The following is a 15,095-nucleotide window of genomic DNA, read 5'->3' on the forward strand; positions in this document are numbered from 1 at the left end:
TTGCTTCTCTCTGACCTCACTGCTCATGGTCAGGTGGAATTTCGTGCCTGCATGACCTCTGACTGATGGAGGAAGAGACAGTTCTTCATTTAGACCACATCATGGGGAATGTGTTCTCCAGGGCTCGGTGTAGACGGCCCTGCTGTTTGTAGCAGGAGGGACCCAGGGTTTCTGTGCTAACGGATTGTTTCACACAGATCTGGACAAGCTGGACAACGAGAAGAAGGACCTGATCCAGAGTGATATCGCTGCTCTCCGTCAGTTCTACTCCAGACACCTGGAGCTCCCCGACCACAGCAGCCTCGTGGTGCTCTTCGCCCAGGTGAGGGTGCCAGCACACGGGAGATTTTGTTTTCCCTTCCCGTGCCCTTTCTGACAAGGTCCTGGGCCCTGTGAAACAGATGCAAACCTGGGACTCAGTGGCACAGGCCACCTGGCTCCCTTATCGAGTTCCAGGCCAATGAGAGACCTTTTCTCAAGAAACAAGGTGGGCTGGGATAGAGAGATAGCTCAGAGCATTTGCTGCTCTTACTGAGGACTTGGGTTCGGTTCCCAGCTCCCACATGGTGACTCAGAACTATCTGTAACTCCAGTTCTAGGAGATCCTATGACCTCTTCTGACCTCCATGGGTACAGGGCATGCATTATACATACATACAGGCAGCACATTCATACACATAAAGTAAAAATAAAATACAATAAAACAAGGTGGACATTGTCTGAGAAACAACACCCAAGGTTGTCTTCTGACCTTCATATCCCCCACCGTCATACACACAGAGACACACACACACACACATACATATACATGCAGAGACACATACATGCACAAGCACAGACACACACATAGACACACACATTCATACACACTCATACACGCATAAGCACAGATACACACATACACACATTCATACACACACACACTCATACATGCACAGACACACACACACACACACTTACCCCACATGCTAACAATGAGTGAAAACAGTAACCGTGCACTGAGCATTATGACAGAGGGAAGGGAGAAGTGAGTCTTTCCCCACTTCGACCCCACTGAGCAACACTGCTGACGGTTCAGTGGATTAGCCACGGACCTAGTGATTATGCAGCGTATTTCCGCCATGTGATGATGATCAGGTACTCCCTGCAGAAGGAATCCTGGATTCCAGTATGGAGAGTTAAGATGGAAGCCCATGGTTGTGCTCATTTCCACACCTGGTTTGCACCCTCCCAAGCATCTGTGTCACGGCTGTGGAGAGACAACCAACAAAAGCAGCTCCAGGAAGGGGTAATTTATCTGGGCTCATGATTTGAGGGTGCGGTCCATGCTGGGAAGGCGGGTGACTGGGCTAGAGAGACCCGTGCTACTGTGCAGGATGCTTTACGTTCAGTCCGTACCCCAGCCCGTGTCCACATCAGGTCTTCCCACGTGGATCGACCTGGTCCCCCTCAGACATGCCCAGAGGGGTGTATCTGTAGCAAACTTTAATCCTGGCAGGTCGACAGCCAGTACTAACCATCACAACACCCGCAGATGTTAGGTGCAGGGGTGGGGACCGAGGTTGGGAAACTGTACACACAGGAGGTTCTTCTCGCTCAGACGTGGTTACATGAAGGTAGAACAGCCACGTGAAGTTTGTCACAGGCAATGACCAAGAAGACCTTTCCTTTAATAGTGCAATGCATGCCGGTAGGCCTTCCATGCGCGCACTTGGCTCAGATCACACCGCACGTTCACATCAAAGGTCAAGTGTACGTGTGGGGAAATGAAATTAGGTGTGTGTGTGTGTGTGTGTGTGTGTGTGTGTGTGTGTGTGCCTGAGGGAACCCGTGCAGGTGTGTGCATACCTGCATACAACTAGGAATTTATTCCTTATGACCTTTACATTGATAAAATCTTAGTATCTATTCAAAGCTGTTTGTGTGCCACAAGCCGGCTTCGCTTCAGTTTTCCTTTCAATAGGCTCTCTTGTAGCACAGGCTAGTCTCAGACTCACTGTGTACCCAGGAATGACACCAAGCTTCCCAAGTGCAGGGATTCAGGTATGCACCACCACACCCAGGGTTTCCTGTGATCTGGGCCAACATTCCACCAACTGAGCTGCATCCAAAGCCCCATACACCACAAAGTCCTTGTGTGAGTTTTGGGAGGAATCCAGTGCTCCCGGAGAAAATGCTAGAGCTCAGAGGAAATGTGCTCGTGCCCACCTTGCCCCCTAGCCTTGCCTCAGCTCCAGCGGGTGTGTGCTGTTCTGCCCTGAACCTTTCACCCAGCTGAGGAGGCTCTTGTCGGGTAACGCAGCGGCAGCTGGCAGCTGAAGGTGACTGCAGCCCTGTGAGTTGCTTCTTTAATCACTGCAGACCTGCGCACGGCTGAGAGAGTATTGGATGTGCAGCCTGCATCTAGTTTAAATGCTAATTATGAGATAGCTTTAGCAAGGCACTTACGCCTGGTTTGACTCGGGCGGGGGGGGGGAGGGGGGGGGAGAACCATAGCTCATGCATCTTCTCTAATGTACAAGTTCACTTTTCCTCTCCAGGGACATCTCAGAAGGGAGGGAGGCTGGCAGGGAAATTGCTGTGTAGTTTGGCTCAAACACCACCGCTGCCTCTCCAGAAGGAAGCGTGATTACACTTAGGTCCATAGGAGAACATGCATGCACACTCCCACAGCATGTCCATAGGAGAACATGCGTGCACACTCTCACAGCATGTCCGTAGGAGAACATGCGTGCATACTCCCACAGCATAAGGGGAGGGATGGGAAGGGTAAAGAGAGGGGCTGCAGATCAGAGAGCCACAGCTCAGCCCCCAAAGGCTGGGGAGCTGGCTGCCCCTCCATCTGTTTTGATATCTCTGTTTTTTATTGATTGTTTGAGAATTTCACATCATGAACCCCAGGAATCTCCCATTCTCTCTTTTATTTAGCAAGCATTTGCCAGCCACTGTGGGTACCGTGAGGCATGAGTCCAGCAGGAGAAAGTTATCACCCGGTACCTAGCCAGAAACACCTAGGGATGGAGTTCATGCTAAAGAAATTTTGTTGACACAAGAAAATCCCAGTTCATCCTACCGAATGTGGGCTGGCAGCTCCTGGTTAAAGGGTCGGGGATGCACTTGCCAGGCAAGCGTGAGGACCCAAGTTCAGACCCCAGCACCCCCTTTAAGCCAGATGCAGTCCTGAGCACCAGTCACCCCAGCAGTGGTCCTCAGGCAGTATGAGAGGGAGAGGAGAGCCCCCAGAGGCTTGCACGGCAGCAGGCCTGGCTTATGCTGCCGCAAACGAGACCCTGTGTAAAATAAGGTGGAAGGGTGAGCTCCAATGGCAGAGGCTGTCCTTGAACCTCCCACACAGCCCTTCCATCCCAGTTCTCACACAGAGTTTTTAAAAAGGAGTTGCAAGCATAGTCTGGTGTGCAGACGCCGGGCTTTGTCAGAACGTCCTGGGTGAACCGTGACTCCCTTTATGCTGTCACGTCACACATCCTTGAACCGCTCACTCCGCCGTGGGACCCGGGAGCCCTGGCTGTTTGTACGGTGGACTGCAGCATTCATGCTAGCACGATACTGAGGGCTTGTGAGGTGAGGGGTCGGGGGCACCCAGCGTGGTGTTCGGCAGTGCTCTTTGGAAGAAACCTTCAGAGGTGTGGCCGTGTCTCCAGCAGTGGGAGGAAGTAAGTCGGTTTGCTCACAGCTCGCAGTCTCGTGAGTCCCAGTGCTCGTCACTGGCTTTGTGACTGTAACGCTGGTTCCTTTCTCATCCTCTTAGAGAAGACACTGAGTCATCCATCCCTGAGCTTTTCGGTCCTTACAGAGAACACCTGTGGGATTCTCTCCCAACCTCTGAACGTTTCCATGATCCTCCTTTTGTGTAAAGCGCCCTGCACACTATCTGTGGAAAGAGAAATGAGCAGAGTCGGCACTCGTAGCGGTCCTTTTAGCCTGTTCATCTTGAGCTAGACCTCCAGTGTGGTGAGAGCTGCCATTGGAGAGAGTGTCTGTTCACATGAGTGTGCAGGTGCTTGTGCGTGGGCACACCCATGCACGTGAGGAAGTCAGAGGCCAACCTTGTATGTTCTTTCTCTAGAACTGTCCTTTGTGTTTTGAGATGAGCCAGTCGCTGGGGTCTGGGGCTCTCTGGTTAGGCCAGGCAGACAGCCTGGGAGCTCCAGGGGTCTGTCTATCTCCACCTCCCCGGGGCTGGGATTACACTGTATGCCCAGCGTTCTTTTTACATGACTTCTGGGGTTCAAACTCAGGTCTTCATGCTTGTGGGGCCATGACTGAGCCATTTCCCCAGCCCAATTCTAATCTATGCCCTCAGTGTTCTAAATGCAGTGTTCAAAGATGAGAGAGGGACCGGAGATTGATTTGGCTGAAACATCATTGCTCGGGGTTCTTGGTTTCTTTACCTCTCAGAGGAAGGGACCATACTTCCATAGATGAGTGAAGGGTTTGAACTTATCACCTCACCTCCTGAGGTAGACATTGGGTCACCAGATTCCTTTCTAAGGATAAATGATTTGGGGAGGGGATCTAAGTCACGTACATGGGTGCACATGCGCACACACACACACACACACACACACGTATACACACATACTGTGGTCTCATTGGGGCACACATACACACACCGTGGTCTCATTGAAGCTCCTGACCCGAGGCAGTCTGACTTACCCCCCCCCCCCCCCGCCCAGAAGCCCCATTGCATGTTCCCACAGTGCCCTCCACTGCAGCTCTGCGGGCAGCCATGCAGAGAGGAGCTCTGACGGCGGCTCGTCTGCTTCCGTTTGTTGGCACTCAGAGCCGTTGGGTAGATTTTACTGGACGGAGGATGCCATGCTGCATGGGCAGCTTCCACGTCCCCAAGCCAGAACGTCTTGGCTGATTTGGCGCAGGCTGAAGAGGTGCTGTGGGCTGGGGTGGGGGAGCTGTAACCGGAGGTTTCTCTCTTTCTCCCCGTCTCGCTGCAGGTGAACTGTAATGGCTTCACCATTGAAGACGAAGAGCTCTCTCATTTGGGATCGGCGATATTCCCTGAGTAGGTTGAGTCTGACTTCGTTCCTTCCCCTTTGTACTTATTTAACGCTAATTTGGTTTTTACATAACCCGTCCGACTGCGTGTGGCAGGCATGAAACGCCAAGTGAATTAAGACATCTTTTTAATCTACTAGATTTCAAAATATTTCCCCTACACTTGAGGATCCGAGGGTGGCAGGTAGCAGAGCGATGGCAGTGACATCCTGCCGGGCCCAGGCTGTTGTTAAGGAGTATCAGTGCAGAGAGGAACACCCTGTGGCCTGCTGAAGCGCATTCTCGGCAGGCCCGCGGCTCTGGAAATCTTGTTTCTTATGCTCAAAGTGAGACATTAATTGCCAATACAAGAGTTAGTCATGGTTTGGGGAGAGAATATGTCAGCTCTTACCCAGCTGCCCATTTTGGAAAATGGAGGGACGCTGAGCTGGAGGGACGGACGCTGAGCTGGAGGGACGGATGCTGAGCTGGAGGGACGGACGCTGAGCTGGAGGGACAGACGCTGAGCTGGAGGGATGGACGCTGAGCTGGAGGGATGGACGCTGAGCTGGAGGGATGGACGCTGAGCTGGAGGGACGGACGCTGAGCTGGAGGGATGTACGCTGAGCTGGAGGGACGGACGCTGAGCTGGAGGGATGGATGCTGAGCTGGAGGGACGGATGCTGAGCTGGAGGGACGGACGCTGAGCTGGAGGGACGGATGCTGAGCTGGACAGACGCTGAGCTGGAGGGACGGACGCTGAGCTGGAGGGACAGATGCTGAGCTGGAGGGACGGACGCTGAGCTGGACAGACGCTGAGCTGGAGGGACGGATGCTGAGCTGGAGGGACGGATGCTGAGCTGGAGGGACAGATGCTGAGCTGGAGGGACGGACGCTGAGCTGGAGGGACGGATGCTGAGCTGGAGGGACAGACGCTGAGCTGGAGGGACGGACGCTGAGCTGGAGGGACGGACGCTGAGCTGGAGGGACAGGCGCTAAACTGGAGGGACGGACACTGCGCTGGAGGGAGAATGGAGAAAAGTTTCAGTGTTACCAGGTGTTTTTCCTCATGACTTCAGGGATATCTGGATGCTCCCTGAAAGGCTGGCTAATATGGAGATCTTCACGGCTCTGTTGTTCATGGAAATTCAGAGTGATTGGCCCCTACTTCACAGGTGGCCAGGGGAGCCTCTGTAGGCCCTGAGTTGATCCACACTGTGCCAAGGATGCCATCTGCTCCTCACCTGCCATACACCAGTTCCTGATGCGTTTATCTGCTGCCAGCTGCAGGCATCAGGGGAGTCAGAAGGAAGGGACCTGAGTGAGCAGACCCTGGTTCCTGCAGCTCTCACAGGAGAGAGAGCGACTGGCGTTGGCCCTGAAGCCAAGGTGTGGTCAGTCTCGGGCAGAAGCTTGCTGAGGACCAGCATGCCTTTCATCAGGGACTCTTAGGCTTCTGTAGCTGGGACGAGAACAGAGAAAAGAACAGGCATGGATTCTGTGAGGACAACCTGAACAGCTTCGGTGCTGAGCTGAGCTCTGCACATTGGCCTCTGTTCATGAATGTCTGAGGGGTCTGAATTTGCGTCCCCACTGTCTCCCATGGTGGCCAGAAGTGGCAATCTTGGATACTGCGTTGCTTGGCTAACTTTCTTAGTGCCCTCCCCACCATGTTCAACTGTCTATTGAGAGAGAGAGAGAGAGAGAGAGAGAGTGCAGGCGGGCTAACCCTTCTCCAAGATGGTTCTAGAAGCCTGCTCTGCTTGTCTCTTAACATGCCCTTTGGAAACTTTGCTTAGCAGACATCCTGGGGCCTGATGCCCTGTGCATCCCTGCGTCCCTGGTCAGGAATCCAAGTAGGCTGTAGTACAAGGTGGAGATGTTCCTCCCTGGCAACAAGACCAAGAACTGGCTGTCTGTCCACCCCGGATGTAAAGCCAGTCACCCACTCTCCTTAGAGCTCTAGTAGGCAGGAGAGAGGCAGAGTCACCCCCCCCACCACCCCGCCCCAGAACTGGCCCTCTGGAGCAGTCCACCTGTAATGGCTCTGAGATCCCTTTCCTTTTTCGCGCCCTGGGGCAAGCCAGAGAAGGGTTCTGTCTGGTCTCCTGGGTCAGGCAGTGCTGGTGCTCTGAGTGGCCGTTCACATGGACAGGTGTGCCCACAAGAGCGGAAGCCCCAGTTGCTGGGCGTTTTTAATTGGGGAAAAATCCTTTGGGGCTGAAATCACATGAGTGTGTGATTTCAAAGGCAGCATTTGTGAGATCAAGCACCTTCCCCTGTAGTTTAGAAGTTTCTGTTCTTAGAACTTTGACCTTGATATAATCAGAAAGCTCAAAGCACCTCGCCTAGGCGAGTCTCTCTGTCACTGTCCCTAAAAAGCAGACAGTGAGCAGCAGGAGAGGCCATGTCCCAATTTCCCAGATTTGGAGATTGAGGTGCTTCTCTGGGTCCTGGGGCGGGGATCACAGCCTCCGCCCCCCGCAAGCAGCTGGCATTTCTCGACATCTGAAGGGAACATTTGAGAAATGATCCACTTAGACAGAAAGACAGCCCCTTTGTCTCACGCCCGTGTGTACCTGGGGGCAGCCAGCTGCCAGCATTGTTGTTTGAGCCTGCCCAGAAGGAATACTCCGGTAGATGCTACTTTTCACGTATCGCTTAGAGATCATATTTCATATGAGGATTTCCTATCTGAATATGTTGAAAGAACGTGTTAGGCATTGGGACTGAGGGTATGGCTCACTGGTACCGTGCTTACCTAGCCTAGCATGCATGAAGCCCTGGGTTTGGGCCCCAGCACTACGTAAACTGGGCGTGGTGGCATGAGGAATCAAGGTGTCAAGGTCACCCCTGGCTACGTGCTGAATTCTTGATCACCCTGGGATGAGTGAGACCTTGTCTTAAAAAAACAAAACAAAATAAGACAACAAAACCTAGAAAGGCCAGGCATTATTCTAAATGCGCAGAGAACATTCTCTTAGAATAGTCTCAGTTGTCTGTGTACTTTTAACCGTCTTACGGAGACTCCGTCCCTCTCAGCCATCAGACAGGTAAGCCGCGAGTCAGTTGAGCAGTCTGCCTGCAGCCTTCGGGCAACCAGGTTTCCTCTTTTGATTGACAGTGTCGCGTTGATGAACCACAGCTGCTGCCCTAATGTTATTGTGACCTACAAAGGGACCGTGGCCGAAGTCAGAGCCGTACAGGAGATCCACCCAGGAGATGAGGTGAGATGGCAGACATGGTGGTTGGGCACTGGACTCAGGCTGTTGTGACAGGCAGAGGGCCTGGTCTATGTGGTATCACCATAGTGACCCATGCTGCCAAACTGTATGGGCCCTGGGCCTTCCCTGGGCTATCTGTCAAGTTTGGGACTTGGCTTGATGTCTCTTGGGAATCCATGGGTGCTCACCACTTCCTTAGGCCAGACAGAAACAAGAAATAAATTTGAATTAAACTTTTTTTCCCAAAAATTCATTCATTTTACTTTGTGTATCTGAATTCCTTGTATGTATGTATGAATGTATGTATGTATGTATTCATGCATGCATTTATGTATTCATGTATGTATGCATATCATGTTCATGGCTGTGGGTTTCCTAGATCTGGGTCTACAGCACCATGTAGGTGCTGGGGATTGAACCTGGGTCCTCTGTAAGAACAAATTCTCTTAACCATTGAGTCATCTCTCCAGCCCCCTTCAGTTAAGTTCTTAGCCAGGATTTATAGTCTGTGTATCCCCGTTGTGAGACGGCTGGTTGGTGAGTTCTTCCTCCACAAAACTAAACATCATTGTCTGGACTTGTTACTTCTCTTGTGGTAGTAGAATGCTCAACAAAAGCAACTAAGTGAAGGAAGGTTCTGGTTTTGTGGGTCCAGCCCTGTCCAGTTGGCAGTGTTAACCAGCACGTTGTTAAGTAGATAGCCCAGCAAGACCTGGTGAGGCTCGGCTCCAAGTGGCCTGTCTTTGAGGTTCTCTTCTTAGAAAGGGACCCTGGCCAGGTGCATGCCCAACTCAGGGAGGTAGAGGCACTTTGGGGACAGGAGGCTCCAGCTTCTTTCCTTAATGTGGGGTATAGAAAGAGACATGCTTCATTACCCGTTCCCTGCACTGCTTCTCTTTCTGATGCTGTGGTCAGATTGTCTGATGCTTGTGTGATTACGCTTTCTAGGTTCAGTTACTGCTGTTTTGAGGGACATGTCCGTGCTAAGTGACAGAAAGCTTTGATTTCCGTTTTTCAGGGGTCCACAGCTAACATTCACGCCCCTTCTTTCTCTTTGCTAAGCCCCGCATGAGGTAGGTGTCCAGTCTGGAGCCAGGATACATGAGTGGTTTGTGGAGACGAGCCTTAGGCCCCTTTGAAACCAAAGCAGAGTAAAATGCCCAACCCTGGCTTCCATAGACTGACCAGAGAGGCAAACGGCCTGTCCTCCTGGATAGGCTGTGCGAGCCTTGGACGGTGCCCCAGGAGTGGCCTTTGTCGCCATCTTCTGGACGTGTCCCTTGTTGCACTGTCTACCCATCACGGCAAGGAGTCAGGCTCCCTTCCTTGCCACACCTGTGTTGCAGGGCCTGGCTGGCTGGTGTTTTTCTTTCTTTGTTGGCATACATTTGTAGATTGTTTCTGTGGTGACTTCAGTTTTGAGAAGTCAGTACTTCCGGGGTTATTTGCCTGCAGACGGAAAGGAGCCAATTCCTCTGGGTTCCAGGTATTAGATGGAACCAAGATATGCCCCAGGCTTGCCTCTTGAGCCAGGGAGGCACCGGTAAGGGACCGGCTACCACCCTGTGCTGTTGTCCCTGACTGAATGACAGTGTGGCCCGTGGACCCTGCCACACTGATGACGTTTGGACAGTGCCCAGGTGTGTGGGATGCAGGCATTGCCGTCCCTATGAATAGGTGATGGGCACCATGTGGCTGAGTAGAGCTGCGAAAGGCTCTCAACACAGATTCATAAACATTTAAAATATCAAATCTTTGTGATTTTTTTTTTAAAAAAAACTTGATTGCATGATTCTCAGGCATAAGCTATATAATAACATCACGTTGCAAAGTCAAAAGGTCTGGCACACCCGCAAGGGCTGACCTTCTCTGTAGGCTTCAGGTCTTCGTTCCAGACCATTCTGTAACAGGCAAGGCCAGGAGAATGAAGGAAACCTTCCATGTTCCCTGGGGTCAGGGTCGCAGCTGTTGCTAAGTGAGGCCACAGCCACTTGTATCCTGGAAGCCATGTTTACTGCACTGCCCCCTAGGCTACTCAGAGCCCCCCTGCTCTTTTGCATGATTTCAGGAGGACAGGTGAACAGACCTGGGTGTGTAAGGCCTCATTCTCCCCTGCACACACCCAGCAGAAACAGCGGTGAGGGCCTGGAGCCATTGCAGGCTAGGATATAACAAGAAGTAAATAGGGCTAGATGGAGTCCTGAGGCCCTTGCTCCTGTCCCTGAGCCCTGATTTTTGGTGAGAGAAGGTGAAGGGTCCTTGCATCTCTTAGTTCCTGGTTTAGGGACTGAGCCTGTAGACCGTCTCGGCACCACAGGGAGATGGATACAGTTCCTCAGCCTTCGAAGAGATCCAGTGTTGAAGGAAGCCATGTGACCTTGAGTGGCCGCCCTGCTTGCTTTCTCTCCCTATCATCCTCGTCAGAGGTTTGCAAAGCCACAGAGTGGCAGGAATTGCGTTTCCTCTTGCAGACGTATGGCCTTTTGTACCCTAGGTGTTCACCAGCTATATTGACCTGCTGTATCCAACAGAAGACAGGAACGACCGGTTAAGAGACTCCTATTTCTTCACCTGCGAGTGCCGGGAGTGTACCACCAAGGACAAGGTCAGTCCGCTGATGGAGCGGAGGAGAAGGGTGCACACGGGTACCGGGTCCCTTCTGTGAGCCCACTCCAGCCTCTCCCCACACACAGGGCACCTTGACCCTTTTAACCCATGTGACAAGGACAGGCAGGGGAATCCAGGTAGATGAGGCTCTGCTCAGCCGGAGAAACGTCCCCAGTCTGCGGTGCAGGTGGGAGGAGGCTCTACCGGGTTTCTGTTCTTTAGAAAGAAGTGATGGCCCAGGCTGTGAAGATGGCCTCAGCAGAGTGCCGCCCTGCACACACAAGGAAGTGAATTTACAGTCCCAGTGCTGGGGTGGGGGTGGAGTGAGGACAGAGACAGGCAGATCACCAGAGCCTGGCCTGGCCTGCTTGATGAGCCTCAGAAAGCAAAGTGGGGGCTGGTGCTATTACCTTAGGGTAAACATGAAGATCCACGTTCAAATCCCAAGAACATATAAAAGGGCATGTGTTACTATGTGCACCCGGAACCGCAGCGCTGAGGGTGTATATGTGTAGGGAGCACAGAGGTGGGATTGGTGGGGCTTGCAGCTTGGCATCCTCGCTTCAGGTGCTGTGAAAGACCCTTGCTGAAGGGAATGAGGTAGAGAGAGGAGTGTACATGAGATCCTCCTCTGTGCCCTTGCACGCAGGCATACACACACACACACACACACACACACACACACACACACACACCCCTCCCGCTCTGCAAAGCAAGGTGAAGCTACCTGAAGAATGACATCCGAAGCTGACCTCTGGCCTGCACCTGGATAGTCACACACAGTCAGGCTCAGGCTTCTTGAACTTGTGTCCAGGTCCTACATGGCCCACATTATGGATTTGTAAGGCCAGCCCTGGTCACTGGTCTCTCCTGACGTCTAGACGGGCAAACACAGACCTCCACCTATAGAAAACACTCTTGGGATCCTGCCTCAGGAGACTGACCAGAAAGCTCCTGTTCATGGTTCTGTAAAGAGTGAACAGAATAGGGCTTCTTTTAGACCCTGCCCGAGCCTCGGCCTCTGTGAGAACGCAGGGATGATTTGAGCAGTTTGCCCTGGAGGGGGCACCTCACACTGTGGTCATCCCCCTTAGGACAAGGCCAAGGTGGAAATCCGGAAGCTCAGCAGTCCACCACAGGCAGAAGCCGTCCGAGACATGGTCAGATACGCACGCAACGTCATTGAGGAATTCCGAAGGGCCAAGCACTACAAATATAACCTTTCCATGTGTCCCGTCTGGGCGTACTGCCGTACTATCATCTCTCACTAGCAAGGGGTGGTGGGAAGCTGGAGGAAGGGAGTAGGAGAGGGTGGGAGTAAGGTTTTGAATACGGAAGGAAGGAGGTCTCCTGTGGGAAGACAGATACCAGCAGCCCAGGATGCTGTCCTCACTAGACTACAGTGGTTGGGGTGCCGCGTGGGGGAAAGCTACCCCCTGGAGGAGCCGTGTGTGCCAATGTTTTAGTGCAGGTAGGCACAGTGCTAAGAACCTTGCTTCTCTCAGGCCACAGGATACTGACTAGCAGCCATTGCCACCTAGAGATGGAGAGAGAGCTTTGTGGACAGCAGGGACACTTGGCGGTGGCAGGTCTGGGGCGTTGATCGCCCAAATCCATGGTCTCACACAGCAGCACAGTGTGTTCTTGGGATTTGCATCCCAGAGGACAGAATTTAAAACTTTCCCTTTATTCACTCTCCCCCCCCACCTCCCTCCCTCCCTTTCTTTCTTACTTCGGAATTAGGGATTGAACCTGAAGCCTTGCATTTGCTCTGCCTCTGAACTTTGTCTCCAACCCTTTTACTATTTATTTATTTATTTATTTATTTATTTATTTATTTATTTATTTTGGTTTTTTGGGACAGAGTTTCTCTGTAGCTTTGCATCCTCTTGTGGAACTAGCTCTTGTAGACCAGGCTGACTTCAAACTCTGCCTCCCAAATGCTGGGATTAAAGGTGTGTGCCACCAATGCCCAGCTTTTGTTTGTTGTTGTTATTGGTTTTTTTGTTGTTGTTTTTTTTTTTGTTTGTTTTTTGATTTCTTGAAACCCATGGGGAGGATGGTGGGCTGGGCAGTAACTCAAGTGTTGCCCACGGTCTCTTTGGGAGTTTTGAGACCTGTATTTTTGGTGTGATCTAGGCTGATAATGAAGGCCTACCATAACCCAGGCAGGCTTTGTACCTGCACATCAACTTGGCCTCCTGAACAGCCACCACCAGGCCTGTGTGACATATTGTTTGCTCTTGAGAGGCAGGATTGCAGTTGTACCCTGTGTTTGGGAAGCTTCCGTGGGGCACAGCTCCCTAAAATGCTCCTGGGGAAACCCTGTGGTGCTCAGGCTCAGAGCCTGGGTGACACTGGGGCTTCACTGAAGATGGTGGGCTCCATCCTCACTGCTGGCCTGTGCTGTCCATTGCTTAGCACGTAAGGTCTGGGGGCTTTCCTAGTTTCTGAAAGGAAATGGCAATTCCCTTTAATTCTTTTGTCCTTTCTGGACTTCACTCTTCCCAGAGGTGAGGGGTGTGTGGCCTGAGACATCTGCCCTGCCTGGGGTGCCCCGCCCCTTCTGAGATGCCCCGCCCTGCCTGGGATACCCCTCCCCGTCTGAGATGCCCCGCCCCACCTGGGATGCGTCATTTCCTTGACCTTAAGCACCCCCTAGTGAGCTGCTGGAGATCTGCGAGCTTAGCCAGGAGAAGATGAGCTCCGTGTTCGAGGATAGCAATGTGTACATGCTGCATATGATGTACCAGGCCATGGGCGTCTGCCTGTACATGCAGGACTGGGAAGGAGCCCTGAGGTACGGGCAGAAGATCATCAAGCCCTACAGGTGAGCACCGAGTGGAACGGGGTGTCTCGGCCTGAGCATGGTGGCCTCATCGCCCGTCCCGCCCCTTGTCCCGCCCCGTGTGGGAGGAGTCTTGTCTAGAGTCGATGCCTACCTCTCCTATGTTAAATAGCACTTGTGATCTGGTGAGTGGAAGTGGGGGTGGGGTATCCCAGAGGCCTCCTTTCCCCCAACAACTCATGCACGCCGCCCCCTTCCTTCTGCCTTTTCACACTGAGCTGATCTGTGGCTAGCAGTGGTTACTGGGGTCTCCTCCTCAGAGTCGAATAAAACAAGATGGGATTCCAACCTGTAGTGGTGATGACTCAAAGAAATGGCTCACCCTAGAGGGTCACCAGACATTAATGTGGGAGACAGGAAGTCATAGCGTTGTCATCGGCCTCTGGCCAACCACTCCAAGGCTGAGGCCCCATCACGGCAGAGCTCCCCAAAGCTTGTACAGTAGGCATTTGGGGGATAGGCTACGGAACAGTGTGAGCGTTAGACTGGAAGTCCCCTTCCCTCAGAGTATGCCGGGTAATCCTGGTGAGTTTGAGAAGCCCAGGCTCTAAGACTCAGGGCTGGAAGTAAAGCTTTCCCTCTAATCTCTGCTATCCACTTACCCACTGTGCCCTGGATCGCCAGCAGGGGGAGCCAACGAGGAAGCCGGCTCCGCAAACCTGCTCCTGGAATGAGCTAAACTGGGGACCTCTGACCTTTCCGCTGTTCCTGGAGGGATGAGGAAGTTCACTGGTCTCTAACCTTCCTCAGAGAGGGACACAGGCAGACAGCAGTAGCCATTGGCCCCTTCCTAAGCTTCGGGGGTTGGGGGAGGTGCAGACCCAAGGCTTCTCTAGGCAGCTTGCCTTCTCCTGCCTGGGAGTTCAGAGGATCAGCACGGACAGAATGGAGCCCATAACGAACACATCTTCCACGCTCACCTACAACTATATCCTGGGCTGCATTCCCAAGGAAATGGCTCTTTCTTAGCAAACCCCATCAAGCAGACCTGAGCTCACAGCAGAGAGAAAACCTGACCCAGACACTCGGTCCTCAGCTAGAGAGCAGAGAGAGATGAATCGGGTGTTCTGGTTTCTGCGGGCTTAGGGTGTAGTGGACAGTCGGGCTGTTCAGAGACTGTTTGTGAATCTGTGTGAGTATGAGCATGCACACGTGAGTGTGCGTGTTTGTGTGTGTGTGTGTGCATGTGTGTGTGGAGGGGCTGTGTGTCTGATGGGAGGGAGGAGGCCTGGTTGCTGCCCATCTGGAAGTAGTAATTGCTTGACAGTTTCCCCAGTGTCTCTGAGCGTAGCTAAAATAGAAAAGTGGGCTGTGCGTGTTTATGCACACATCATGCTAAGATTTCCCCAGCAGTTCTGATGGAGCTTCACCTGAACACACACCACAAAGCACCTACAGTGTCC

At 52.6% G+C, this 15,095-nt stretch overlaps 1 protein-coding gene across 1 annotated transcript in view; it reads left to right on the forward strand.

Annotated features, from left to right (window-relative positions):
• Smyd2 (SET and MYND domain containing 2) overlaps positions 1-15,095 on the forward strand; it is a 42,255-nt gene that overhangs the window by 25,068 nt on the left and 2,092 nt on the right. The window contains exons 5-10 of the mRNA XM_038349905.1: positions 198-322; positions 4,974-5,041; positions 8,138-8,240; positions 10,732-10,842; positions 11,939-12,059; positions 13,500-13,674. Coding sequence (XP_038205833.1) covers positions 198-322; positions 4,974-5,041; positions 8,138-8,240; positions 10,732-10,842; positions 11,939-12,059; positions 13,500-13,674 — 703 coding nt within the window. The remainder of the gene's footprint in view (positions 1-197; positions 323-4,973; positions 5,042-8,137; positions 8,241-10,731; positions 10,843-11,938; positions 12,060-13,499; positions 13,675-15,095) is intronic.

The sequence above is a fragment of the Arvicola amphibius genome, chromosome 12 (assembly GCF_903992535.2).
Source record: "Arvicola amphibius chromosome 12, mArvAmp1.2, whole genome shotgun sequence".
NCBI classification, from domain to species: Eukaryota; Metazoa; Chordata; class Mammalia; order Rodentia; family Cricetidae; genus Arvicola; species Arvicola amphibius.